Raw genomic sequence first — 26,957 nt, 5'->3', positions numbered from 1 at the left:
AATTCTAGGTTAGACTGTTGAAGTGATCAGGCAAAATTGTATAATTTGACCTGATTCTAAAATATCACTTGCACTGGGCTATATTATGATATACTTGAAAGTCAAAATTTTGAGTACACCTGCTTAAAACAATTTTTTCATGATTAATATTTTATTATATGATGTGTGCGCTTATACAAACTGATAACCATAAGTGAATTACATTCAATTATTTAATAAAAATAGAAATAATTTATTTTGTATATTGTAATGTTTTCATTTTCAAGTATTTACAGAAACTTATGTAGTAATGTTAAAAAAAAACAACTTATGTTGCGATGTAAAACACTGTCAATTATTAATAAAACCAAGTTTCTGTTCATGATTTCCATTTTTATTTAATAATTAAATAATTGAATCAACTTATATAGGCACACATCATAAAGGCCTAATGAAAAAAAAGGCCAATTGAAAAATTCACTAGGAATGTAGGCTTTTGTAACTAGAGGTTTAGCTAAATTATTACCTTAAGCTCCTTGGTGGCTAATGTCGAAATCATAATTGCAAAATGCATGGTGCGGAAGTTTTGAGGGGCGGAGGCACGGCCGTTGCTACTGATATTTTGCGAGGAACTTCTGGGGGGCATGGACTCGCTTCTTTTTAGTAGGTCTGCTACTCTCTCTCTCTCCTTGTTAGTATCCTCGTCATCTGACGTCATGATTATTTTCTAACTGCAAGGCTGGTCGGGTGACTGGCTGCAATAATCGGAATTATTTGCTACGTTAGCAGTCTATATTCAAACACCTTTGCAATGGTCACTTTGCTCCAACACAGCGTGCGCAATTCAAAGTTTGAACAGGGAGTCTCCGCAGCGTTTGAGTTACTGCAGCTAAATTACTCCAGCAGTTATTCACACGTCTCGTAACGAGGCTAAATGGTATGCATGCTACTACTACGGCTAACTATATACACTAATTTATCTCATTAGGATATACCCCTTGAAATGCATCATTTCGTAATGTTACCGAACATTTTTTAACGTTTTATATGTTAACATTACGGTCACATTTTTGTGCTTGATTATTACTCCCCACTTCCCATTTTACCTCAGCTATGCAGCGTTACGCCTCGGTGGATAATAAAATACCGCTGCGTATCAGTGGATGTTGAGTGGGTCGGGGAGGGGTTACAGAACCGCAAGCACAAGGTCGCATCTTGTCCAATCCGAGGGATGTAGTTTAAATACCGAATAAATGTACTGTGTTGTTTTGTATTAATTGATTGTTTTCCGTAATTAAATTACAATAATAAAAAAACATTTTTTTGCGTAGTTTCAGCTGGCATTTCGAACCTGCATATTTTGACCAAGAATTGCGTGGTTGGTACACAAAATGCATGCAGGTTGGCAGGTCTGGGTAAGCCTGAGAAAGTTTCAGTGAATCTGGACACGCAATATGCGCTCTACATATCAACCACAGCCAGCATTCTCTGAGTATTGGAAAGCTGTCTGGCACAGAGAGACGACCAAAATGAGACATAGTGAAACTGAAGCCTCTTGGCATGCAAACGTAATAAGTTAGGTCCGTTAGATTCTTATTATGCCTGTTTTGTGAAGCATAGCAAGACATATAGCAAGTTACGCTATATAGACAAAAGTATGTGGACACCTGACATCGAACATCTTATCCAAAATTATGGGCATTGATATGGAATCGGTCTACCCTACCCTAGATGCTGCAGCATTGCTGCAGGGATTTGTTTCCATTCAGCCAGAAGTGCATTAATGAGGTTGGGCACTGATTGAGTGATTAGGCCTGGCTCAGAGTTGGCTTTCCAACTGATCCCAAAGGTGTTGGATGGGGTTGAGGTCAGAGCTTTGTCAGGCCAAACAAGTTCTTCCACACCATTCTCGACCAAACCATTTGTCATGCTGTAACAGGAAAGGGCAGCTAAATTACTCCAGCAGTTATTCACACGTCTCGTAACGAGGCTAAATGGTATGCATGCTACTACTACGGCTAACTATATACACTAATTTATCTCATTAGGATATACCCCTTGAAATGCATAACATTACGGTCACATTTTTGTGCTTGATTATTACTCCCCACTTCCCATTTTACCTCAGCTATGCAGCGTTACGCCTCGGTGGATAATAAAATACCGCTGCGTATCAGTGGATGTTGAGTGGGTCGGGGAGGGGTTACAGAACCGCAAACACAAGGTCGCATCTTGTCCAATCCGAGGGATGTAGTTTAAATACCGAATAAATGTAGTGTTGTTTTGTATTAATTGATTGTTTTCCGTAATTAAATTACAATAATAAAAAAACATTTTTTTGCGTAGTTTCAGCTGGCATTTCGAACCTGCATATTTTGACCAAGAATTGCGTGGTTGGTACACAAAATGCATGCAGGTTGGCAGGTCTGGGTAAGCCTGAGAAAGTTTCAGTGAATCTGGACACGCAATATGCGCTTACATATCAACACAGCCAGCATTCTCTGAGTATTGGAAAGCTGTCTGGCACAGAGAGACGACCAAAATGAGACATAGTGAAACTGAAGCCTCTTGGCATGCAAACGTAATAAGTTAGGTCCGTTAGATTCTTATTATGCCTGTTTTGTGAAGCATAGCAAGACATATAGCAAGTTACGCTATATAGACAAAAGTATGTGGACACCTGACATCGAACATCTTATCCAAAATTATGGGCATTGATATGGAATCGGTCTACCCTACCCTAGATGCTGCAGCATTGCTGCAGGGATGTTATCCATTCAGCCAGAAGTTTCATTATATGCAGGTTGGGCACTGATTGAGTGATTAGGCCTGGCTCAGAGTTGGCTTTCCAACTGATCCCAAAGGTGTTGGATGGGGTGAGGTCAGAGCTTTGTAGGCCAACAGTTCTTCAACCTTCTGACAAACCATGTCATGCTGTAACAGTACGGCTATATGCAAAGTTGGGGACACGACTGGGAATTAGTTTATGCAAAATTATGCCTTGAATGGAATAGGTCCACCCAACCTATGTCAGATGCAGGCCCCAGAACCAAGGGTGCAGATCGAGATTACCAGTGAAGTAGCTTAATGTAAATGTTGATGGTTTCAGTCAGGTTGTAGACTTCTGATTCACAACTGTTATGCGAACCAGGGTGTCCAAATGGGGAACAACGTTGGTCATTGATTGGTGTTGGTTAAGATGTGGGTGCTGACCAATTAAACAGACTTCAGAACACAACCAATTCAAAGCATTGAACAGTAGGTATATGCAATGTCACAACAATGAGGTCAGTGGTTGTCAACGTGTGTACAAATGGTTGACGTGATTTGACAGAGAATCAGACAGGGTATGTGACAACAAATTTCACGAGTCAGTGTTGTTATTGCCGTTTTTGTTGTGATTGTATCTTTCTTCGATGATTTGCAGTTTGATCTTCAATCTTTGGGTATATAAGGGGGGAAGTGAAATGGTTCTAGGAAACTTGTCGATACGACCTCCTGGCATTCACGTATAGCCATTTCACTAATCACATTTTGCACCATTGAATATTGCCATTATTAAATATACTGTATAATAAATTGCATTCACTTTAACTTGGCATTCCACTTTGACTCTAAATCACTACACACCTAGAGGTTTTAAGGTCATAACATACGCATAGAACTGAGGAAATCTGCAACCCGTGGTCACTCGACTATACAAACATGCCATCACACAATAGCCTACATAATGCACATTGTATGCTACACAAGCCAGAGGCAAGTCCACATCTACCAAGATAGACAGTATTCTGCCTTTCAAAGCACATTATTTTTCTATATTCAACATTTGTCATTCAGAATCAAAAGAGAGCTTTCAGTTTGAGGGCCATAGTTTAGGTACATTGGGATGGGACAGGAACAATCCACTGAAAGTGAGTTTGCTCCAGAGTAGCAGTATTTATGATTATTTTGAGGGTTCTTGAAAAGTAAGCAAACACTCTGGCCAATTATTAAAACAAATGGTAAAAATACTGTATAAGGTATACAATGAAGCTAGATAGATTCTAACAGTTTGCTGTTAAACACAATTTTTTTTCAGAATATCGCCCCCTAGTGTCACCCGAACGTATGTAACGTCAGGAAATATTCATCTGGATTCTATGAAAACAGTACTATGAAAACAGTACTGCTTATCTCTTCTCTTCAACGAATAGGACTCCAAGCGTATATATCTATTTATGTGCAACATTTCGCAAAATACAACCACAAGATTCAGAGTTTTCAGTGCCCTGCACCCATGGAGTTTAGGAGCTACCTTTTTCACGAGTTGATAAACATAGCCTAAAACGTCTTAAACAACAATCCTTAAGTAGATTAGCGTGTACGTAGAATCGATTCAGGGGATCAACATCTTTCGATCTCATGTTTTTGATGGAGGTTACTGTCTGCTTTCCAGCAGCAATCATCTAATTAATTTTTGCGACGTTAAACAAGAGCACACATTTAAAACGAGTAGTAGAAACTGCCAAAGCATCTGTGAATACGCGCCTTGCAGTTAAAAAGCGCAAATTGAAATCTTACTGAGTGGATCATTATCCTTTACGAATGCTGAAGTGAATGCACACATGATATTGGACAGACAACGAAAAACACAATGAATGTCAACAGCGACAGACTCTTGCGCGTCATTGTGGTTAGGCTGAAACCATAAAAGCTAGTGCATATCAGGTACACTAGACGAGAAGTACGAGTACGGAAAGGGTCGTGGCACAAAGTGTCATCTTATTTTCACGGTATTCCACATTCTGAGTAAGTACAACAACCTCCAATTTCTTAGGCTGCCAGTGTTTCAGAAAACACCAGGGCTGTAAAATGTTTCTACGCGCTTGGCTCACCTCTGCAAGAATACAAAATTACATTTTAAGAACAATTAGGAATCAACAAAATTTGGACGTATATTGCGAAAACTTAAACACATTCCGAATTACTGTCTCCGCTTTTTGATGGCACAAACATGTCGAGTCTATGGCTTAATTTGTGTTTACAACTAATCATACATAAGTGCCAATATATTCGTATAATTGCATTAGGCATGTATCATGTACAATGAAACCGTACCTTACTTGTGATAAAGTTAATTATAATGAAAGAGAAATGCCTGGAATGACCTGTCCCAAGAGTTTTGTGTATTAATGTGTATTGGTTAAAGGCGCTACTGTCATGCAATGTCAGTATAAATGTTGCATTCTTTTTTAGAGGAGACAAGATGTCAAATCCATTTGATGACTTAACCTCGCCTACGGAATACGTATGTACTCTTACTCTCTACTGTAAATATGAATCTTCACCCCGTCTTTTTAAAAACGGAGTATTCAGCATGCAGAACTCTCATTGTTGCCTTCACAATAACTTGTTTTATGTTGGTATGGTGATGATAGTGGTGAGTGCATGCGTGCAGTGTATAGATAAGCTTAAAATGTGTCAGACCGATCAACACCAACACCCTCAAAGACTCCAGATTCATGATGCTTTTTCTTGCTACAGTGCATCTTGAAAAATACCCAACAATAAAAACTATATTTTCAATAACAATACACACACGTATATATATATATATATACACAATATACACACACACACACAGTATATTTGTATTTAATCATTTATATACTATATATGATTTATTTCTCATCATGCATTTTGATTAGATTAGTCCACAATTGGTCATCCCATGTAATTGTTTTCTGAAAAACATGTAAGCATTATTTGATGCTGAAGAAAGTATAAAAACCAACAGTTTCCATTGCGTATGAGAGAAACTGTTTCACCCTTTATCTTCCTCTAGCATCTGTGTCAGTCTACGAAGCCCGCTATACAACGTTGTTTTGACGTACATTGTGCCCCAGGATCAGTAGACCCCCTGGGGTCTTGCAGGTTAGGGGAGGAAGTGGTGCAGTGGTGTGGTTTCACGCCAGGAGACATGGCACCTGCATCAGGTTAGGCTGAGGGATTACGGGGGCTAAACTGGAACGACAACACACCCAGGGGTTTGACGTAGTAACGCTGCAGTCGTTGCTGCTTCGAGGGGTCTCAGCCAACAGACACAAAGCCATGAGTAGGCAGGAAAGCGTGTTACATTTTCCAATCTTTACCACAGCAAAGAAAGTAAAGCTGAGCGTCGTTCTTGAAAAATGTTTGAGCGTGCAACCAAAAGCATCACCACTGAAACTATCACAAAACACTGTGGTGTTTTGAAACACTCAAGAACCGCTTGTAGATCTCAGAACATCTCAAATACATGTTCAGGGTTTCCCCCAGAAAAGTTGTTAGGCCCGGTGGCAAGTATCTTTTGACAGGGCCCGGTGCAGGCCGAAGGCCAAGTGTCTTTTTTGACAGGGGCCCGGCGTGGGTCAGCGACAGACTGATGGCAGCATTAAGGTAGGGCACTATAGTTTCTGTAATAACAGAATCACGGACGGAATCACGGAATTGAGAATTTAAAAAAGCTATAACACAGATTCCATAGGGCCCTACATTAAGTCAGTGCTAAAAGCTGACTGGAGAGTTGAAAATATGACTAATAAGTCATTTATTCAACACACATTCTAAAAAATCAACAATTAGCCTATTTACAGCATAGCAGAGTCTTACAAAGAATCTGACAACAATGTACAAATTAAAATAGCCTAAATAATATTGCACACTACAAAAACTTGAAAAAATCCTTACTGGCTACTGATTCTTACAGCCTTGGAATGCTGGGCACATTTCAACAACAACAAAAGAAATTAAATTAAAATAAATAATATCAAGGTTTTTTCACTCTACCAAAAACTTGTATTCAAGTCCTGATTGGCTACTGAATCTCACAACAAGCCTTGGAATGCTGGGCACATTTAAACATTTAAAAAACCGTCTTAGGTTTTTTGGCTTTTACAGTAGGCTACCTTTCCTCCTTGACATTATCCCAAAATGGCACCAAGGAAGTAGCCTATCTGTGTTACTGACTGTTTAGCTAGCTAGCTAGCTAAGTTAGCTACATGACCACGTTGTCATAAAATGTTTCCCGACCGTGAAAACTGCCTGACTTGTTTACACTTTGGACAGATGTGGCTCCGGAATAAATCTATCGTTGTTTCCGTCGCAGCACTTTAGACACAAGCAATATCGAAAACATCCTGAAATTTCTTCTTACCGTGAAGAGTGCCTGACCCTCAACCGTAGCGTTTTTTCCCCAAAGATGGTATTTCTAGATATAGCCTAAATTTGCCGCTGTGTTAACACATTTCTACGGTTGCCGGTCAGCCACTCTTCACCGTAAGAAGAAATTTTAGGATTTTTTCTTTATTGTGTCGAAAGTGCTGGGAAGGAAACAACGATGGATTTACTGTGTAGCCACATCTGTCCAGAATGTAAACAAGTCAGGCAGTTTTCACGGTCGGGAAAAATTTTTATTACACCGTTGGCGTGCACATCAATGTCATCAAGCTAAGATTATTAATAAACAAGTGAAGTTGTTATTTCGTTGGCGATTAATAAGTCATGTAATGTTACAATATATGAGAACATTACATTCATGCTACTAGTTTAACGTTACCTACACACTGCTTAAGTTAATATAAAAAGAATGTACTTACCGTCGAGATGAAGCGATAACGCAGTTTGTAACGAGGTTAGTTAGCCTACTAAATAAGAAATGGTGGCTTGCTAGGTAACGTTAGCTTGTGACAGTGGGAAGCATCAAGTGTTGAATGCAGAGACTGAAAAGGTTGAATGTCACTCTACACACAATGAGGGTAAAGAACACTGATCTCAGACCTGGTGTTTTCCTATTGCGTTCACGTTTTAACCAACAGATGTCGCTGGTGAGCTTTTCAACCGCCCCACTGTAACTGTAGTTTAAAAACATCTTAAAAATACATAAAAAAAATAAATTCCCCGATTCTTAGGCCCTGCGGGCCGCCGAGCTTGCAATACACTGGCGGAAACCCTGATGTTTGCACAAAAAGCTGCTGATCACCATGTTGAAGCGGTGTCTGTAACTGCGGGTGGAATTCTTACTGAAACAAAGGGCTTGTTTTTTTGTATTGCAGCCTTACGGGGACTACTATGAAGATAATAGCAATGACACAACTGACTTCGAATTTTGTGACAGAAGCCTGGCCCGGGAATTCCGCAGCCGGTATGAGCCCCCATTATACTGGGCCATCTTCTGTATCGGGACGCTGGGAAACCTGATGGTGATTTGGATCTACCTGCATGTCCGCAACCGCTTCAAGACCATGACAGACATGTACCTGTTCAACCTGGCCTTAGCCGACCTCCTTTTCCTTGGTACACTGCCTTTCTGGGCCTCTGAAGCCAGCAGCGGCTGGACCTTCAGTGTGGGCATGTGCAAAACCGTGTACGCCCTCTACAAGATCAACTTCTTCAGCTGCATGCTGCTGCTGACCTGCGTCAGTGTAGATCGCTATATCGCCATCGTGCAGACCACAAAGGCACAGAACCTTAAGGGAAAGCGGCTTTTCTATAGCAAGCTGGTCTGTGTGGCGGTCTGGTTGCTGTCTGGCCTATTAGCTCTCCCAGAGTTTATATTTGCCCAAGTGAAGACCAATCACAGCAAACCAAGCTTATGTTCCCTGGTCTATTGGGCCAACCAGAACAACCACACAAAGATCCTGGTCCTCTCACTGCAGATCTGCATGGGCTTCTGCCTGCCCTTCCTGGTCATGTTGTTCTGCTACTCTGTTATCATGCTCACCCTGCTACAGGCCAGAAACTTTGAAAGGCACAAGGCACTGCGGGTGATCTTTGCCGTGGTGGTTGTGTTTGTCCTCTCTCAGCTTCCGTATAACAGCTTGCTGGTTGTGGAAGCAACTCAGGCGGCCAACCTCACCATCACCGACTGCACGGTGGACCGCAACTTCAACATTGCCAGCCAGGTGATGAAGAGCCTTGCCTACACCCACAGCTGCCTCAACCCCATCCTTTACGTCTTCGTTGGGGTACGTTTCCGCCACGACTTGCTCAAGGTACTGAAAACCTGCACCTGCGGCATGGGCCAGAGCAAGATCAGAAAGGTGTCCCCCAGCGTTCCCAAACGCCCCTCCATAATGTCAGACACAGAGACTACAGTTGCACTCTAATTATAATCACACCCTCAGTCCTGTTGTGCTGGTATTGTGCTCAATGACACCAAGGCCTGTTTGTTCTTTGTCAATACAGATTCCTACAGGCACACCCATTGTAGCAAAGAATTATCTTCCAAGACCACATCACGAATGCCTGATAACTGTAGCTAATGTTGATATTTGCTGATAATGCCAAGGAGCAATAAGAATATACAGACATTATTTGTGCATAGCCACCAAATCTGTGCATATAATGTTGATGTGAGTCCTCAAGTGAGTCAATGAGATGCCTCTGGAACAGCAAGCCTATCTTATTTGATGGAGATTTTTGGGTAGTGATTTAAAAGGGCAAATTTTTATCTCATGATTTCGACTCTACTCTCAGAAGAAAGGGTTCCAAAAGGCTCTTCCGCATCTCCCAAGAGGAACCCAATCTCGTTCAACAGATCTCTGTTGGGCAAAACGGTTCAACCTGGGAGCTTTCATACTTTTTACACCTCCATAAAAAGCTAAAAAGAGCCTTTTTTCTGAGGTGGGTATAGATTGAAAATCCATTCTGATTTTTTGTTTTTACTGTGTTTACTGAAGCTGAATATTGTCTTAAATGGTTTCAGGAAATTACAGACTGGGAGTTTGTATGTAGTCGTATGTGATAATTTATCTGGCATAATGTTCTGTATTTTCATTTTTGTGTACACAATATAGCATTGGAAATTTCAGGTATGTCTTTTTTTTAAAAATCTTCCTTCTTTGGTGTTTACTTAGAACCTCCCTAGAAATCCGAGCCAGTGCCGAGGTCAGCGGGGGCTTCCCCTCTAACCACAATATTGTCATGTGAGGCACAGAAACATCCAAAAAAGTAAATTCTGAAAACCCCTCCAGCAGAGGTTTGAATATTACTGAATCATTTGCCAGCTAGTGAAGGGGGATGTACATTAATTGGTCACATGACCTGGGGAGGGACTGTCCATCGGGGTTGTTCTCTCCTGTCATCAAGCTCCAGTGACATCGGCAGGCAATGCGGCACCTGGGTGAGTTTCGCCTGTAGCAGGCACGATAGTGCTCTCCGCCGAGCATGTTACACTGCCTAGTCATAGTTACCACAAACCTGGTGACAAAAAGTGGTTTTTGGGATCACTAGCATCAGAGGAATATTGTGCCAGCTCTCGCACATATACCTCTACAAATGCAGCATATATCCTAGATTAGAAGTCCTACTAGGAATGGTAATGTGTGACAACTAAAAAAAGGGAAGAAAACAGGGAGTAGAAAAAACAAATTGAACAATGTGATGAATCACACTTCTATTTCATTGCACTTATATTTTGTTGTTACTTTTTTGCATTGTGATTGTGTTATTTTGCTAGGTTGTGCATCTGTCTATTGTATAATCCTCTTGTATTTTCTCTCACAGGCTTAAATAATTTACAGTCGATCCTAGATTCTCACGTTTGTGCTCTGAGTATTTACCTCCCACCTCTAGGGTTACTGTTGCTCTTAGCCCTGATGTATGTACTTGTCTTCTTGTTGTAAGCCTGCCAGATGCCAGTTATGTACTGGAACAGAAATGAATCATATTAGCTGGCATTACATAGCAGTATTCAAAGCTGTAAGATACACTGTTGTTTAAATTCATACTATAAATGGTAAGATACTGAGAGGTTCTTTTAATGACATAAAGGTCTTGCAAATGCCTATATCTATATTTTGTCTGTACAAAGAATGTGACTGTCATGTTAATACATGTCTTGTTTTTTAATGTAAATAACACAAAATAAAAAATGTTTCTATCAATCTACCATATCCATCTGTTTGGTCTTCTGACTATTATCCCATATTTTATAAGGATGTGTGACTGTACTACACACTATCAAGTCATCCATCCATCCATTATATATACCTGCTTATCCTGGACAGGGTTGCTGGAGTCTATCCCAGCGTGCATTGGGCAAGAGGCAGGAATATACCCCGGGCTGCCGATCTATCACAGGGCACACACACCATTCACTCACCATTCACTCACACACTCACAGCTATGGGCAATTTAAAGTCTCAGATTAGCCTACCTGAATGTCTTTGGACTGTGCAAGGAAACTGTGCCACCCTACTAGCAAGCCAATTTGGGTAAAACAACTTGTGGAATGCCCTGGCTGCTTGAATGAAAAGTAGGTCTCGGCTCCCAGCACTTCACCCACAATTCAGCAGTTCAGTTGCTCAATTGTGGGCCTGCCTTTACACAGAACTACTACAACTACTGAGGCTTTTATCGACAAAAAATATACAGGACGCCATTTGCAAACAAGGCTACAGTGTTGTATTATTGGTGGTTCTGAGAGCAGCAGACTTTCAGAAGTGTAGCAATTACAAGATTTTCCACCAGTCAACTGCTTTTCTCATTTTCACCGTACTTACAGATGCATAGCTTATCAGTCTTTTCAGTTTGACCGTACTTAAGTCAGGGAGATGTCTGAATATTACCACTCGAACAAGAGCCCCATTTCAAAAACTGTGATGCCGCAGTAACTGTCAATTGCAGCATTGTGGTGTCTTGTTTTTTTTATCAGGTCTTGTGGGAAAGTCAGGTAGTATCAGCACTGTGAGTAACGTGCACACTGTGGTCACAACAAAACTGTACTTCAAGTGAAATTGCCCCGGCGGTATTTTCAGCTTTACTACACAAATGTATCACACACCACTAAGATCAGGCCATTGATGATCAGTGGCATAGTTCCCTCAGCACCTCACTGGGCATGCTTGATGGTTTGCCCTGAGCTTGCAATGACTAGGCAAGACAAAACTGAAACTGCCATTATGCCAACTGAAACTCAGAAAATAATTTATCCCCCATTCTATTCACTGTTCAAAATCAAACCTCAACCTCCCTGTCAAACCCACCAGACTTTTAGAAACACTTTCTTTACTTTGGTTCAGCGCTTATTTTTGAAGCCTTTTTTCCCCCCACATCTCAATTATTATTTATTTTACCATGAAAATTGTGTAGTATGGATACAATCCAGCAGAATTCAGTTCACTACAGCTTTAAATCACTATGAGCAGAAGCAATACAATTTGAATATAACTCTAATTATCCTGATAGAATCAAGGACTAGAAAAATGCTTTATTTTTCACATGCTCATTGGCTTCAGTCAAATAGAATACCTTCCCTGGAAATTTGACTAATAGTGCCTTCTCAAAACAGGGCTGTGCATTGAAAGTTATATTTCTGAATTAGTCAATACAATGAACTCTGCAAATGTAATGCTTGTAATCTCATTGTTAATTGCTGTATTTCATGGGATGGTTGGTCATTGGTAGTAATGTTTTAATCAAAGTTCATAAAGCTTTGTGAATTACACTGCAAACAAGCTCATTTTATACTTTTTGAGGATTTCAATATCAAGTACTGTTGTAATGTAAATGCACATTACTGTACCCTTACACAGTGCAAAAAACTGGGAAAGCAAACCAAAAGTTTGCCACTGAGTAGACGTGCAAATGAACCAGGTCATGCACTTCAAAAAGCAGGACAAGTGGTGAAGAAATGGCTCTTTCAGTTACAGCTAATGGGAACGACTTTGCCTTTGGAGCCAAGCGGCAGGAGGCACATCAAAGGCTGTAAGCATAAGGTCATGGCTGGCGGGGCCCAGTCAGTCCTGAACTCCTCTGCTTAACACCGAGTCTTTCGAGCTGCAAACCACTCCAAAGCGCTCCTGAAGAGTCACAGTTTCACAGCTGAATTCACGGGTATCAAATCGCTATCATCAATCAGCCTGAGATTGATGTGAGATTTTCAAGGTGACAGCTGTACCATACATGCTGAGAATTTAGCCAGCCAAGGAATGTGTTTAAGCTGGGAAAATTACAATGCTATGCTTTTACCTGGAATGCAAGGGGTTAAGACAGAACTAGCAGATAATATCATTTCACTTTGTTGAATAAAACAATGTCTTTTGGGAATTACACGCACAACCCCACTTCCCCAATCCATACGAGAAGCAAATAAAAGAATATCAGTTGTTTCTTTCTCACTCCAAATCTGTGTGCATGTGTGCATGCAGATTTCGAGCAAAAAGCACTTGTTGTCTTCAGAAAGAATCACACCGAAAGAATACTGAATATATTATTTTGAGGAGAGCATCTGGTCCATATAGTCCTCTATAGTCTGGAATCTGGTGTTTTGCACCAGTCAACTGAAAAAAGTTTTATGTTTTTGAGGTTAGCCAGATTGTCTCAAGAAGACTACCTGAAAAACAGGTGAGACCACAGAAATGCACACAGCTACACAGCTCCATGTTCTTCTCTCTCATCACAACAGGAAATGGCAATGTCAATGAGGTCATAAACATTTTCTTAGCAATGACTAACTCTGCTTGATTGAATACATCAAAATTCAACTGTAATGGGAACAGTACAACTTTAGCCATGTTAATGGTTTTGTCTTGGATTAAGATGCTTGCTTGTCTAATATTGTTTACACGGTGCAAGGAGCTCAGTCATAATTCTATAATATACGAGCAGTGTTCTTATTGTCTTAACACCCATTAGGCCTTGTAGAAGCAGAGTGGATTTCAGTCAGAGTGGAGTACTTGAGAAACACATTAAACATGATGCAAATTACTTTTTTGTTATTATTTGTCCCTCTGTGTATTCATTGTAATTACTGAGTTGTATTCATTGCCTTTTAACTCTTTTTATCGGCAGAGTACACATGCTTTATCACCCCAGGGTCATACTGGCTAATAATTTATTTCTGTCTCTGCGCTTAACATAACCATAATGTAAATGTGGTACCAAGGCATCAGCCTATCTGTAAAAGTCTCATGTTACGCATTAACATATTCTAGACAGCATACTGAGACTTCACAGTAGCTGCAGGACAGTGCGTTTTAGCTACCTTGCTAGCTAGCTAGTTTATGTAGACCGTAACAGCTATCTATGGCTCTTTTTACACTTGTACGATTTATCACTATAATTTTATATACATTCTTATTATTATGAATGAGTCTTTGGTTTAAAACCATTTGTACAACCTACACATTTGGGACAGATTCATTATATTTCAAATATTTTTAAAGCTATAATGATGATGTTGAATATGGTGGAATGTTTTGAAGATGACTTTAATATATCTAAGGAAAATGCTGCATGTGATCGGTTGCTATAAGTATGTTATAGCCTACACTTGCATCATCTTTGATAATACAGGTGCAAATCAGGTAGAAAGAAAACGTCCATCAACATAATGCATTTGTGTTGTTTGCTGTCATAATTACAATGCTCTCAGAGGTCACCCATGTCGAATGAAATGTTTATCTTCACTTTTGAATTGGAACACTGCCGATTATCACACACGCTCACAAGACTGGCTACTACTCCAGGTCCCCAAGACAAAGCCTGTCCTAGGACAGATTAAAGCCCCTTATACTTGGAACAATTTACAAAAAATAAATTGGATGCCTTACTGCCGTTAAGACACTTTCAGAACCTAATCTGAAAAAAAGAATCTTACTGATTTTGATCAAAAACCAACAATGACCTCTTGCTTTTGCTTCTGGGTTGGTTGGGTTTTGGGTTTAACTTCACACAACATCAGAACATCTGTTTGAACACCCACACCCAGGTATAGTTCATCTGGTTCACTGCACAGTAAATGATGAATTAGTGATTCACTTCATGGTTGGCTTAATTTTAGTGCGCAGTGAACCAGAGGTGTTAAATGATAATTTGCGTAGACAAAACAAATGGGAACAGAAAGAGGGAGGAACAGTCACTGTATGCTACAGTATTCTACAGTGAGTATAAATATGACAAATGTCATAGATGGTATCTCAACATCTCCAGCTTGCTACAGTGCAATGCACAAAATGTTTTCTGCAATTAGCTGCAATGACCTGCACCAGAAAAATATTAGTCACTGCAAGACATGCCAATTTCTGTATCTTTGCTCTCAGCTTTATCTATTCTAAACACCTACAAAATAAATTCCCAGCTGTATAATTCCAATTAAAAATAATATGAATAAAGAATTAAATGGTAATATCTGAAAAACCTCTCAGTGAACTGAGATTATGCACCAAACACAATAGGCAAAGAAATACCAAATGGTACATGAAACAATTACCGTATGTGATCAGCCCTGTATGATTGTTAGTGAACAGGATGAACTTATGTAAATATTTGGTGGAATGGCTATCTATGAGACAAATACAAGTCTGGACTTTAGCTATGCTACCTCCCATACCTGCAGAATTCACAAGCAGGTGATTTCTCCTGATGGAAAAAACAGCAAACCTTTTATTTTATACATGCACTTAGTTAGACTCCCTAGTATCTAGATTTTTATACTATATGAACACAACTATAGAAAATAGCAGGTAAGGACTCCACTACTTTAAGACACTAATGCTAATGTTGATTCTGTTATTGGGTATTTCATTGTTTATCATGATATTACTACCTTAGAAGTTAAGTTTATGTAACTAATGGTTTGATGAAATGTGATGAACATGGATGGTAAATGGACTGCATTTATATAGCGCTTTTATCCAAAGCGCTTTACAATTGATGTCTCTCATTCGCCAGAGCAGTTAGGGATTAGGTGTCTTGCTCAAGGACACTTCGACACGCCCAGGGCGGGGTTTGAATTGGCAACCCTCCGACTGCCAGACAATCGGTCTTACCTCCTGAGTTATGTCGCCCCCTGGCGACATATGACTGCAGCACAGAGTATGCTCTTCAAATAAGTAAGTAATAAGTAAACAAATAGGTTTGATTGATTGAAGTGAGTTTCTTAAAGATAAAAATTCTGAGCCCTTTTAATATATGAAAAAGGTTTCGGCACTCCATAAAGACAACATATATTTACCTAAAGCATGCAAGTGAAGTGAATGCATGTCCTCAGGCTGCACAACACCTTTATGTGGTTGTGGTTTAAACTATTTTGACACTCAGGACTTGATTTTCCGGAATCAATGTCACACAGCACACGGGTGCAGTTAATGGTGCCTGCGCTTGGTGCACTGGGCGTGGCTTGTGATGGTGCTATTTTCGGGACAGTGGAAAATACAGTAGCGCACATGGAGAGTGGGTTGGATTATACTGAATATACATTACATGGCCAAAATGTGGACACCTGGCATCCAACATCTCATCCAAAATTATGGGCATCAATATGGAAATTGGTCCACCCTTCACTGCTATAACAACCTCCACTCTTCTGGGAAGGCGTTAGCTAGATTTTGGAGAATTGCTGCAGGAATTTGCTCATTCAGCCAGAAGAGCATTGGTGATGTCAGGCACTGATTGAGCCATTAGGCCTGGCTTGCAGTTGGCTTTCCAACTGATCCTGAAGGTATTGGATGGGGCTGAGGTCAGAGCTCTGTGCAGGCCAGTCAAGTTCTTCCACACTGTTCTCGACAAAACTATTTTCATATGAACCTCGTTGTATGCCTGGAGGCATTGAAATCCTGAAACAGGAAAGGGCCTTCCCCAAAATGTTGGTGGAAGCACAGAATCGTGTTGAATGTGATTGCATGCTGTACCATTAAGATTTGCCTGCACTGGAACTAAGGGGCCTAGCCCAAACCATGAAAAACAGCCCCAGACCAAGGCTTGTCCAGATACTTTTAGTCAAATAATGTAGCCTACTTTGCAGGCATTGTATCTGGGCATGCACAAAAAGGGCATCCTATCCCTACCCCAGGATCAACACGAGCCATCCACAACTTCATGGTCACAGCTCCATGCAGTATCCTCCACTGCAGCTCTCCAGCCCTCTTAGGGATGGGGGCCTTATATAGCACCCTCCACCTGTACCCTGCCATCATCTGGTCACCCAGCTCATCCAGCCACTGATGTTGCCTTTAATCCTCCGGAGCCCTCATGTGTCTGACCTTAATGCACACAATCTACAGGTTCTTCCTCTTCACCTCCTGAAACTTCCCAAACCCTGGAGAAGTGAAGGATACAAGCTTCCCCTCCCACTCCTGCCACTCATCGACTGCTGCTGTCATGTTAAATGTGGGGAAATGGGGGAGCTCCCCTTCCGGTGCCTGATTCATCACTACCCACTCCCAGAATTCCCTCCATGACTCTAATGGAGTGTACCCTGGTGCAATCCACCAGTCTCTGGGCTATGACAAAGCTGCAGTCCCCTGGTTGACGCAGGTGAGCCAGCTTGCACATGCCTGCTGCCACAAACCGGCACTGCAGGGCAACTGACTTCAATAGCTCAGACTCAATCACAGGGTTGTGTAGAATAGGCTCCTCCCACACCCGTGGTCCATGCTCCTGACCATCCTCACGATAATGCTTCAGCAGCTGCCATGTTTACAACAGCGCCACACAGAACTCTGTGAGCCCTGTGGCGTTAAGGTTGTCTGTTCTCATCAAGAGTGAGTTAGGAACTGGGCTTGTAACCGAAAGGTCGCAGGTTCGATTCCCGGGTAGGACACTGCCGTTGTACCCTTGAGCAAGGTACTTAACCGAAAATTCTTCAGTATATATCCAGCTGTATAAATGGATACAATGTAAAAATGCTATGTAAAAAAGTTGTGTAAGTCGCTCTGGATAAGAGCGTCTGCTAAATGCCTGTAATGTAATGTAATGTAATCCAGCCCCATGCTACCTGCTCTTCTCAGCAGTGCATATGCTTGCTCCCTCCAGCATGTCTCCCACTGATAAAAGGAACCTCTGAGCTGCCTTCAGCCTAAAGGCCGCCACCCTGCTCTCCAGGTCAATCAGCCCCTGCCCTCCTTCCTGTACAGGAAGGTACAGGACTGGTGTCCTTAACCAATGGTGGCCTGACCAAAAAATACACCAGCTTTCGCTGGATCTCCACCAGCAGCCCAGCAGGGGGGTTCAGTACTATCAGTCGCTGTCACAGGGAGGAAGCCACCGGTTATTAATAATCAGCACTCTACCCCTGTATGACACCAGTGACAGCAGCTACCTCCATTTCTGCAATCTACCCACAAGCTTATCTGTGACCCCCTCACAATTTCTGACCATGAAAGCACCAGATACACTGTTCTCTGATACACTCCCAGTGCTTTAACCCTCATCTGGCCCCACTGCAAGCCAAGTGGCAGCTAAGACAACTGAGCAAAAAAACTCCTTTTTGGCCTGACCATAATTTGGAGCATACACACTTATTAATACAAATGCTTGTTCATGTGCACATTCAGCAGTCTGACTAGACACACTTATTTTGTTGCATTGATACTTACTGCAAGGAAGAACAGCACTGCCACCCCTGCACTAAAACGTGTACCATAGCTCAACACATGTACCCCCTTCCACCAGATGCCCAAATCAGCTTCAATGCATTCATCAGAATTCGTTTAAAGATAAAATTTCAACTTTATTTTTCTTCACCAACTCAAGACAGCAAGACAACTGACTTTCCATTAGTTTCCGCTAAAATGTTTAGAAACCGACATGGCGCCGTCATTTTCCTCCGTCGCCGCCTCTTACACCTGTTCCACCAACCCTACTCCACCCAACTCGGTTTCCCTCACCTCAGACCCGTCTTCCGGGGCCATGAAAGTTGGCTACACTCCCCCGTTCTGCCTTTTCAATCCCCGATTCTATTTGCTTCACCCCTTCCGACACCGAAATATCCATACACGAAACATTCTTTCTCCTTAACATGTTTACCTCGCATTTTTGCACTTTTTCACTGACCTTCTGTGTTTCATGGCCAGACGACGCTACTCCGTTCCTGGAGCGTCCTCTTCCCCAGGCTCCTTAATCATCTGTGCTGACACATTCCCCGCCGCCTGTTCGCCATCGCTATTAACCGCCTTCCTGATTTCCCTTCTCAGCAGCAATAGGCTATCGCTTCTTGCCTATCTCCGCCATTATCCTCTTCCGGTGACTGGGTTTTGTCCGGGCACCCCACTTTTTGTGGCCAATGTCCGCACACGCGATGCAGCGCAAACTGCCAGTTTATGCAAACACCACATAAAACGTCTGTTCACCGTTATATTAAAAAAAACCTGCTTTCTAAAAGATAACACAGACTTCACCGCACCACATTTACAGCCACATTTACGGAACGATTTTAATGAGCTGCCGAATCTCCCGAACCTTGCCAATTCCCTTTCAATTACTTCGTTCTTTATAAAGGGTGGCACGTTAGAAACAACTACTTTGCCGGCGCTTCGGGTTATTGGCACAAAAAGTACTTTCACCCAGATGCCACTCGATAATCCTAACAACTAAGTTTTCCTTTTTGAGGAAAACTACCACTGCTTTAGACTATTCATCATAGACGCTGAGTAGGCCTATATCTGCTCACAGCCCACCTGTTCCCCGTCCGCTAACTGCTGTCCGGCACACACCTGAACGCATGCCGGAGGAACGGAACTTCTCCCTCCGACTGAGAGCCAATCCTGCCCTGCCCCTCCGTCTTCTGCAGTCTTCTTTAAAAAACCAGAAACCCCCAAATCCCACCATTGTAACACCAGTTTAATCAATTATATATACAATAGTCAATAGCTACACCAGCCCACTGAGGAAAAAAAGAAGAAAAAAGAATAAAAGAAAAGCACCCCAAAAAGCAGGAAGACCGAGAAATCCCTCCATACGTCCTAGTCTCAGATATATATATATATATATATATATATATATATATATATATATATATATATATATATATTATATGAGAGAGAGGTGCTTTGAAGACACCAACATTCTTGCCCTAAAACATCTGCAGCCCAGAGCTTCAAAGGCAAGGAGTCCGCCTCACCTGTCCAGTTGAAATGATTTATATGATTCATTTTTTCCACCATCAAAAAAACAAAAACAAAAAAGAATTCTCTTTACAGAATCCTTTAGAGATTTTCACATTTCCTGCACTACAAATGGAGTTTTGTGCCCTGTCCCACATTTAAAGGCATTACTCTATTTGGACATGCCCTACCACCTTTGGGATTTAATATGTCTAAGGAAGGATGGGAGGTGATAAAAAGAACAGTGCAATACAGCAAAGAGTGTACACGAGAACTTAAAAAGGAATTCAATGGGGCATTTCATTCTAAATGATTGATTCAGAACCCTGAACTCAACGAGACACAGAAGTATATGTTGAAGGCCTACATTCACCATTATTTTTTCCAATCATAAGGATGATATTTCACCATTTATGAAATATGTTCTGTCAGCAAATCTGGAATGGAATAAATGTTTGCGTCTACCTCTCCCTCCCAGAGTCAGTATTTGTGTTTGTACTTTGCTACTACAATGGTCAACCCCACCCTAATGGATTTCAATCTAGAAGATTCTGTGTAGTGATGTAGACCTACTTACTAGTGTTTTTTGACTGTTGTGACAAATATCAAGTTAATGAAAATCTTGTACAAAATTGCATGCAGTGATGAGACGGTGATGCACGTACATACCAGATTCAGTCTCATCCATACCTTGCTTCAATTCCCTCATTAAAAGTGGTGGATTTTAATCAGCCGTCAATCCAAAATGTGATCAATTGATTAATTGTATTTCTTTTGCATGAGTACTTTGGTATCTTTGGTGATACATTTTATTTGATGTATCAATGCAGACACAAACACCTTTGAAAACAAGGGAAAGCAAGAAGAGGAACTCCTGAGGTACAACTTCAAAAAAGTGTTTTATATGTTCATAGCCCTGACATTTTTACCTGGTTAATAGTGTAGTAGTTTATGTATACTTTATACATGTAATTTCCTTAGATGAGCAGCAGAGGGAGACCACTGACTGTAAAAGTGATTTTAGTCTCTGAAATATATCGATGGAAACTTTCCCAAAAAAGAAGGACAGGGCAGGAGAACATTAGGTCAAGGATGGTGATTCACATGTCTGTTCAACACAATTCCCTTTGTATTATACGAGCACTGAGACTTCAAATGCCTATCAGCAAAGTAGAAGAGCCATTTCATCCCTAATCAGATTTTAACAGTAGGCCACTAGATAATTGAGTTTCTCAATCACCTAAACAGAATGTTTCTGATGCAATTCACTTCACACAGTTGATCACATTCCAGTAAAAGTCTAGAGGGAATATCTGTTTGGTCTCTTCTACATCAATAGCAAAGACAACAAAGTTTTTAGTTTTTGTCAGTTACATGTTTCTTACAGGACGGCTCTACGTTGTCTGAGATAAAAAAAGATCTTTGATGCATGTTCTACAGGCAACCCATTCCTATGTGACCCTAAAACATCTTCTGCAGATTTCCACGAAAGGTTGAAAAGAAAACCGATACCTAAACCAGCCTGAAAAATCCACTTGGGAATATCAACCTAAAAGTTACCTTAGTTAACATAACATGTATTCTTTATGTTTTTTACGGTTATACCCGAGACCACTCAGCATTAAAAAAAAATTAACATCTATTTCCTCCTTTTGAAAAATGAGAAAATTTGGAATTGATATTTGCACCTCTTGAGTTCCCACAGTGTACACACCACTGGGCTGCAAGAGAATGTACACTCACTTACAAGATGGTTTTATTACACCCCAGTGTCCACACGGCGCTACAGATGATCGTAAGCGCTGACTAGAGAAGGCATCTCATGCCGATAGCCTGTGTCTACCTAGCTTGCTGTTAGCAGAAAATAATGAAGCTGTAACTTGAGGAAACCTGGCCAACTGTGCTGATGGGACAAGGCCAATTGTGTTTCACACCACTGCAATTCTAGTAGCAGACAAGGCCAACAATTGTTTGTGGTGAGCGCCATTTGCCAACTGCGCCTTTTGGACCTGAAAATTCTGCAACGGGCCCCGGAGTAACAGTGAAATGACATGGATCTTTAGTCATGACCGATGGAATATGCTCAAGTTGGCAGGCACTGTAAGAGACCAGTGTCTGCTGTTGCATAACACTGGAGACAAGTGAATCTTGTGTTAATAAAAATTAATAAGCACATCACAGTAGAGGTCAGGTGAGGCAAGAACACATCATCATTTTAGTAAACATTCCATAAAACTCGCAATTAGAAACACAAGTGGCCAATGAGGTTTCAAATTTCCTTTTTTTATTAAAATCATACAAACTTTTGTTGTCAGTTATAAAAGAGCTAAGTGTTGGCTGGCAAACAGTTGCTTTATGCATCCTCTGCTATAGAGCCAATCCTGCCTGGACTAAGACTAGGGCCACAGGAGCCCTGCTATAGAAGTAATTGCTTTTTTTGGCCTGTGAGGCCTCTTCATGTTTCAACTAAACCTACAGAAGGATAATGTATTTACAGACTTACAACAAAGGCAAGAAATGTCATAACTTGAAAATCTTGGTTTTTCACAAACAAAAAATTTCTAAAATGAAAAATCTGGTGTATTTTACATGTTTTGCCACTGGAATTCCCCATCAGACAGAACATTTTTAAAAAAATGTATATTATTTTTCGTATTTTATAAATCTTTTTTTTTAATACTTAACCATGGAAGATTGGCAGTGTTCCTTATTTCAAGCGACAGACAGAGATAAGGCACATACCTTATGAACACTTCCTCAAGTCCTCTTCATAGGGGACAATCTTATACCACTTTCAGCATGTCGCTGAAGTTGTCCGACTACAAAAAAAAGCCTAAAACTACAATACAAAAACAAACAGTACCTTTCTGTTATGATGAAAAAAAGAAAACATTCAAATCAATATGTAGTGTCTGAAAGCATTTGCCACATTTCACTACCAATACTTGTCTTTGCTTCTTGCAGCAATACCCATCAACAAAAGTCCTGATCACTAGATTGACTCAGTACGCTTCATAATCAAGTCTTTTTGTGTCACTTAAAGTGATGTGAGGGAGGTATTGTATTGTAGTGTAACAGAATCCAAACAGTTTCTAACCAATACCATAAAATATCTGAGTACAACAAGATTTTATATGGCTAAAACTGAAACTATTAGCTGAGCGGATAAACTGCTAAAGAAACAACACAGAAAAATAGCCTGATGTCTAGGCAGTACAATAAATGGACCTTGAACAAAAATCAGTATTGCATTCTCTGTCACTGAAATTTAGTTACGTGTAGCCATACAATAGACCTTTGCATGTGTTCAGGTAGGTCTAAAGTACTGTTAATAAATGTGACAAAAAGGTGACATTGGTGTTCCAGGAGCATATCATAAAAATGACATGTAAAATGTGGCTTTTCAAATGTCTGACTTCTTGTTTCCTGTATAAAATGAATGAATACTACTCAAGGTGCTCACAAATAAATGCAGTCTTTTCAGAACCTGTCAGCACTTACATATAAAATGGTCTCAATTACCCAAGCACAAGAACAGTTATTACTGAAGACGTAAGCAAATTCTAAAACGGCAATGAGGTGACTCATGCACAAACACCGCGTGTGCACACACACACACATACACACACAAAGCACAAAATTTCCACAAAAGTAAAAAATTATATACATGTAAATACATACACAGACAGTGTAAACAGAGCGGTTCAGTCATGCATTAATGGTCTTTTATGAAATCTGTGAATGACTGATATATATATATTTTTTTTACCTAGTGGCCTTGGGTCATTTTTTTTTTACCAATTAGAATGTCAGAAAACCACATCACCTGGGAGACATTGAAAGCCACCAAAACACTGAATTCTACATTTAGGCAAACATTAATAAACAAGTAAAAACAAAAATATCAAAGGTATAAAGCAAAGCAAACAACAAATCAGATAAATATAACCTTGGGGCCAGTTGACTGCAATATATAAACCCGTTTTAACCTGTTGACAAGAAGACTTCTAAGCAGGTATTCAATTTAATTTTACCATCAGTTAATGGTAAATTGGTAGATACGTTGCTAAATGGATTAGCCTATGTACTAACAAAGACATTGTTACAACTGATTTTGTTTACCACATGCATTTATACCAACATTTTACATCGAAAACCGGTGACAATACACAGAATACTGTTTCAAACTGACAGGTGGAAAACAGCAGTCTCCCTGTGTCATTATAATAAAACAATACAAAAGAAGCTTTCTCAAAAAATAGCCTAAATTCCAGAAAAGGAATATTTAATAAGTTTGACACATCCCTGCTTCTCAGGGATGAGATGGGTATAAAATAGATCTGCTTATATATTTTTTTCAGATTTGTAAATTCACGCGTGTCCCTTTTTGTTCGCCCTAGCGTCCGCCCATAGGACAGAATGGCTACTGCATGATGGCGAGAAACTTGCTCTCCTCCGCCAGGCTGGTGAGGAGGGAGCTCATGTCCCCGATGGCCATGTTGTTGAGTCCGGCGGGCACGCTGTGGAATGTCACGGAGGTGCGCGGAGTGGTGAGGCGGGACGAGCTGCGGGAGAGGTTCTGGAAAATTCCGGGGCTCAGGACCCCCGAAGTCAGGCTCCCGTGGTCGTAGCCGTCGTCCAGGATGGCGTCGAAGTCGAGCGCCACGCTGTCCAGGAGGTTGGCCCCGCCGTCCACCGTGCTGGTCACCTGGTCGGCTCCCGGGGAGAGGACGGCGGAGGCGGCGTCCCCTGGTGGCCCGGCGGCCATCATGCTCAGGAGGCACGCGGCGTCCGGGTCGGGGAAGGAGGGCTCCTTCATGTCCTGCGCTTGGAAGCACGCGCCGTGCTCCTCGAACCCTTGCTGGAGGAAGCCCTGGTGCTGCTGCGCCGCGGCGCAGGGGTTGGCCTGGAGGTGGTCGGTCGCTTCCAGCTTCAGGCTGGAGACCTGGCGGGACAGGGACCCGTTCGCGGCGCTCTCGTCCCGGGAGAACTGCTGCTGGCCCGGGGCGCCGCTCCCCAGGTACAGCTGCTGCTTGCCGGAGCTCCTGCAGCTTGTGGGCGGGGTCTGGGCATGGAGGCGGAGCTCCGAGGACTGGGGGAGTTCGCCGACCCCGGGGAAGAGCGGGCCGTCGGCGTGCTGGTGAGCCGCGGGACGGTTCTGCTGGAAGCCCGCTTGCGGGGCCGGGCAGCTTGGCTGTGCGTGGGCCACCTGGGGGAAGTCGTGCTGGGGGAAGCCGTTCGCGGGCGGGAGGCCCCCCCGCCGGGGCTCGGGGCAGGCGGCGTAAGAGCTCGCCCTGTAGGGCTGCCGCTGCCCCGCCGGCATCGCCGCCGCAAACCCGTACGGGGCGACCGCCCCCCTGCCGCTCCCCCCCGGGCAGCCGTGCCCGCCGCCGAACGCCGCCGCATGCTGGAAGCCACACTGCTGCGGGGCGTACTGCTCCTGGAAGTCGCCGGACGCCGGCAGGTGCCGCGGCAGCATCTGCTGCAGCGCCAGGTTGCCGTTCGCGCCCAGCGGGCGGCAGGAGGCACTCTGCTCCGGCGGCGGCGGTGGCGGCCACCTCCCGTACCTCTGCTGCGGCTTCTGGGGCGACCGCTCGGCGCTCCCCGAGCTCACCTCGTTCCACTGGATGGGCATCACGTCTTTGCCGGGCTCCTCCCCGCTCCGGCAGGACTGGCCCGCCGGGTTCCCTGGGGGCAGGTCGAAGTCGGCGGGGTGCCCGGGGGGGCGGGGCCCCGGCGGGGGGTCCGCTGGGGGGCCGCGAGGCCCGCCCTGGCCCTGGGAGCGGAGGTACTGCACCAGGTCGTCGGGCAGCATGTCCTCGTCGCTCAGCAGGCCACCGCCCTCCTCCTCCGCGGCCAGGGCCTCCAGTGCTGCGTTCTCGCTGATGCCGGCCGGGCGGGGCAGGCTCCCGTCGGAGCGCGCGTAGCACTGGGGGCTCAGGCCCCGCCCCTCGGGGTGGAGCAGGGGCAGGGGGTGCACGCTGTTGAGGCTGCTGAAGCGCTGGACGCGGGGGATGCCGAAGGGGTCGGAGGCGTGCGGCCGGACGGGGTCGCTGGCCCTCCTCTCCACGTTGGCGGCGGCCTCGTGGGGGAAGAGCCCGCGGCGGCCGTACCCCCTGTACCCGCCGTGGCTCCCGTGGCCGTTGGCGCTGCCGTCGCTGCACCTGCGCGGTGCCACCAGGGGGGGCAGCGCGTGGTGGCCGCCGCCCTCCTGGCAGTCCCCCATCATGGCCATGCGCGTCTTCAGGCTCATCCGCTCCATGTTGGGCAGTGGCGTCGGCGGCGGCCCGCCGGTTGCCGCCGCGTACTTGGCCTTCAGCCGGTAGTGCTGCGCCGGGGTGAGGTTGAGCATGCCCCCCGACCCCCCGCACAGCCCGCCCCCTCCCCACGGAGCCCCGCCCCCCCCGCCGCCGCATTGGCTGGCCTCGCTGGAGCGGCGGGAGGCGTCGGTGGAGATGGGGTCGTACGAGTCGGTGGCGCTGGCGTTGTGGTGCCGCCGGTGATGGGCGGCCTCGGGCTGCGAGGCCTGGCTGGAGCGCCGGCTGGAGAAGCAGGGCGAGATGCCCGACGATCGGCGGCTGCTGCTCAGGTAGGCGGAGCTGACGGTGCTGCCGCCGCTGTCCCGACGCTCCTTCAGCAGGCTCAGCACCGTCAGGTCCGTGCTGGACAGCTGGGACACCCCCCCACAGCTACTGCGGCCTGGGTACGTACCTGAGGAACCGAGCAGAGCCACAGAATACTCACTCACTCCACAAGAGCAAGACCAGCTAGCGCTCACCACAAACCTTCAGTGGAGCTGAATGCATAAAAAGCACACGTACAGCCACTATATCAATATTACTCAAATAATACAGGTGCTTATAGACAATACAAAACGCATTTTTGTACAATGTAAAGGGTCAGTTGCATTGACACTGGTGGTAAGGGCCTCTATATCCACAGTATTAACCTGAAATCTGTTTCTCAGTGCAACTACTCATTACATTACATTACAATCACTCATCAGATGCTCCAGACTGACGAACAGTAAAGGAAAGCATCAGTGTAACTCCCAGGAATACAAAAATGCGGTATCACCAAGAAAGCACAGAGGCCCATTTATAATCAATAAGCACAATGAGAACCTAACAA

The 26,957-nt window shown here is 43.4% G+C and overlaps 2 protein-coding genes and 1 long non-coding RNA gene across 5 annotated transcripts in view; 1 reads left to right on the top strand and 2 right to left on the bottom strand.

Moving 5' to 3' along the window:
* LOC135252655 (uncharacterized) overlaps positions 1-19,487 on the bottom strand; it is a 41,304-nt gene extending 21,817 nt beyond the window's left edge. Inside the window, exon 1 of the long non-coding RNA XR_010329454.1 lies at positions 18,778-19,487. This is a non-coding gene — a long non-coding RNA (uncharacterized LOC135252655). The remainder of the gene's footprint in view (positions 1-18,777) is intronic.
* Positions 4,674-9,824, top strand: LOC135252652 (C-C chemokine receptor type 9-like). Its single transcript, XM_064330975.1, has 3 exons — positions 4,674-4,770; positions 5,218-5,269; positions 8,055-9,824. Exons 2-3 carry the CDS (start codon positions 5,228-5,230, stop codon positions 9,105-9,107), a joined length of 1,095 nt encoding a protein of 364 aa, XP_064187045.1. The 5' UTR covers positions 4,674-4,770; positions 5,218-5,227; the 3' UTR covers positions 9,108-9,824.
* A 4,615-nt stretch (positions 19,488-24,102) lies between the features above and the next one.
* The window catches only part of gli3 (GLI family zinc finger 3), a 142,366-nt gene continuing 139,511 nt past the window's right edge, over positions 24,103-26,957 (bottom strand). For all 3 annotated transcript variants that reach the window (XM_064330971.1, XM_064330970.1, XM_064330972.1), the window contains exon 15: positions 24,103-26,537. In XM_064330971.1, coding sequence (XP_064187041.1) covers positions 24,250-26,537 — 2,288 coding nt within the window. In that variant the 3' untranslated portion in view covers positions 24,103-24,249. The remainder of the gene's footprint in view (positions 26,538-26,957) is intronic.

This window comes from Anguilla rostrata, chromosome 4, assembly GCF_018555375.3.
Source record: "Anguilla rostrata isolate EN2019 chromosome 4, ASM1855537v3, whole genome shotgun sequence".
Lineage (NCBI taxonomy): Eukaryota > Metazoa > Chordata > Actinopteri > Anguilliformes > Anguillidae > Anguilla > Anguilla rostrata.
This window is presented reverse-complemented; position numbering and strand designations above follow the sequence as displayed.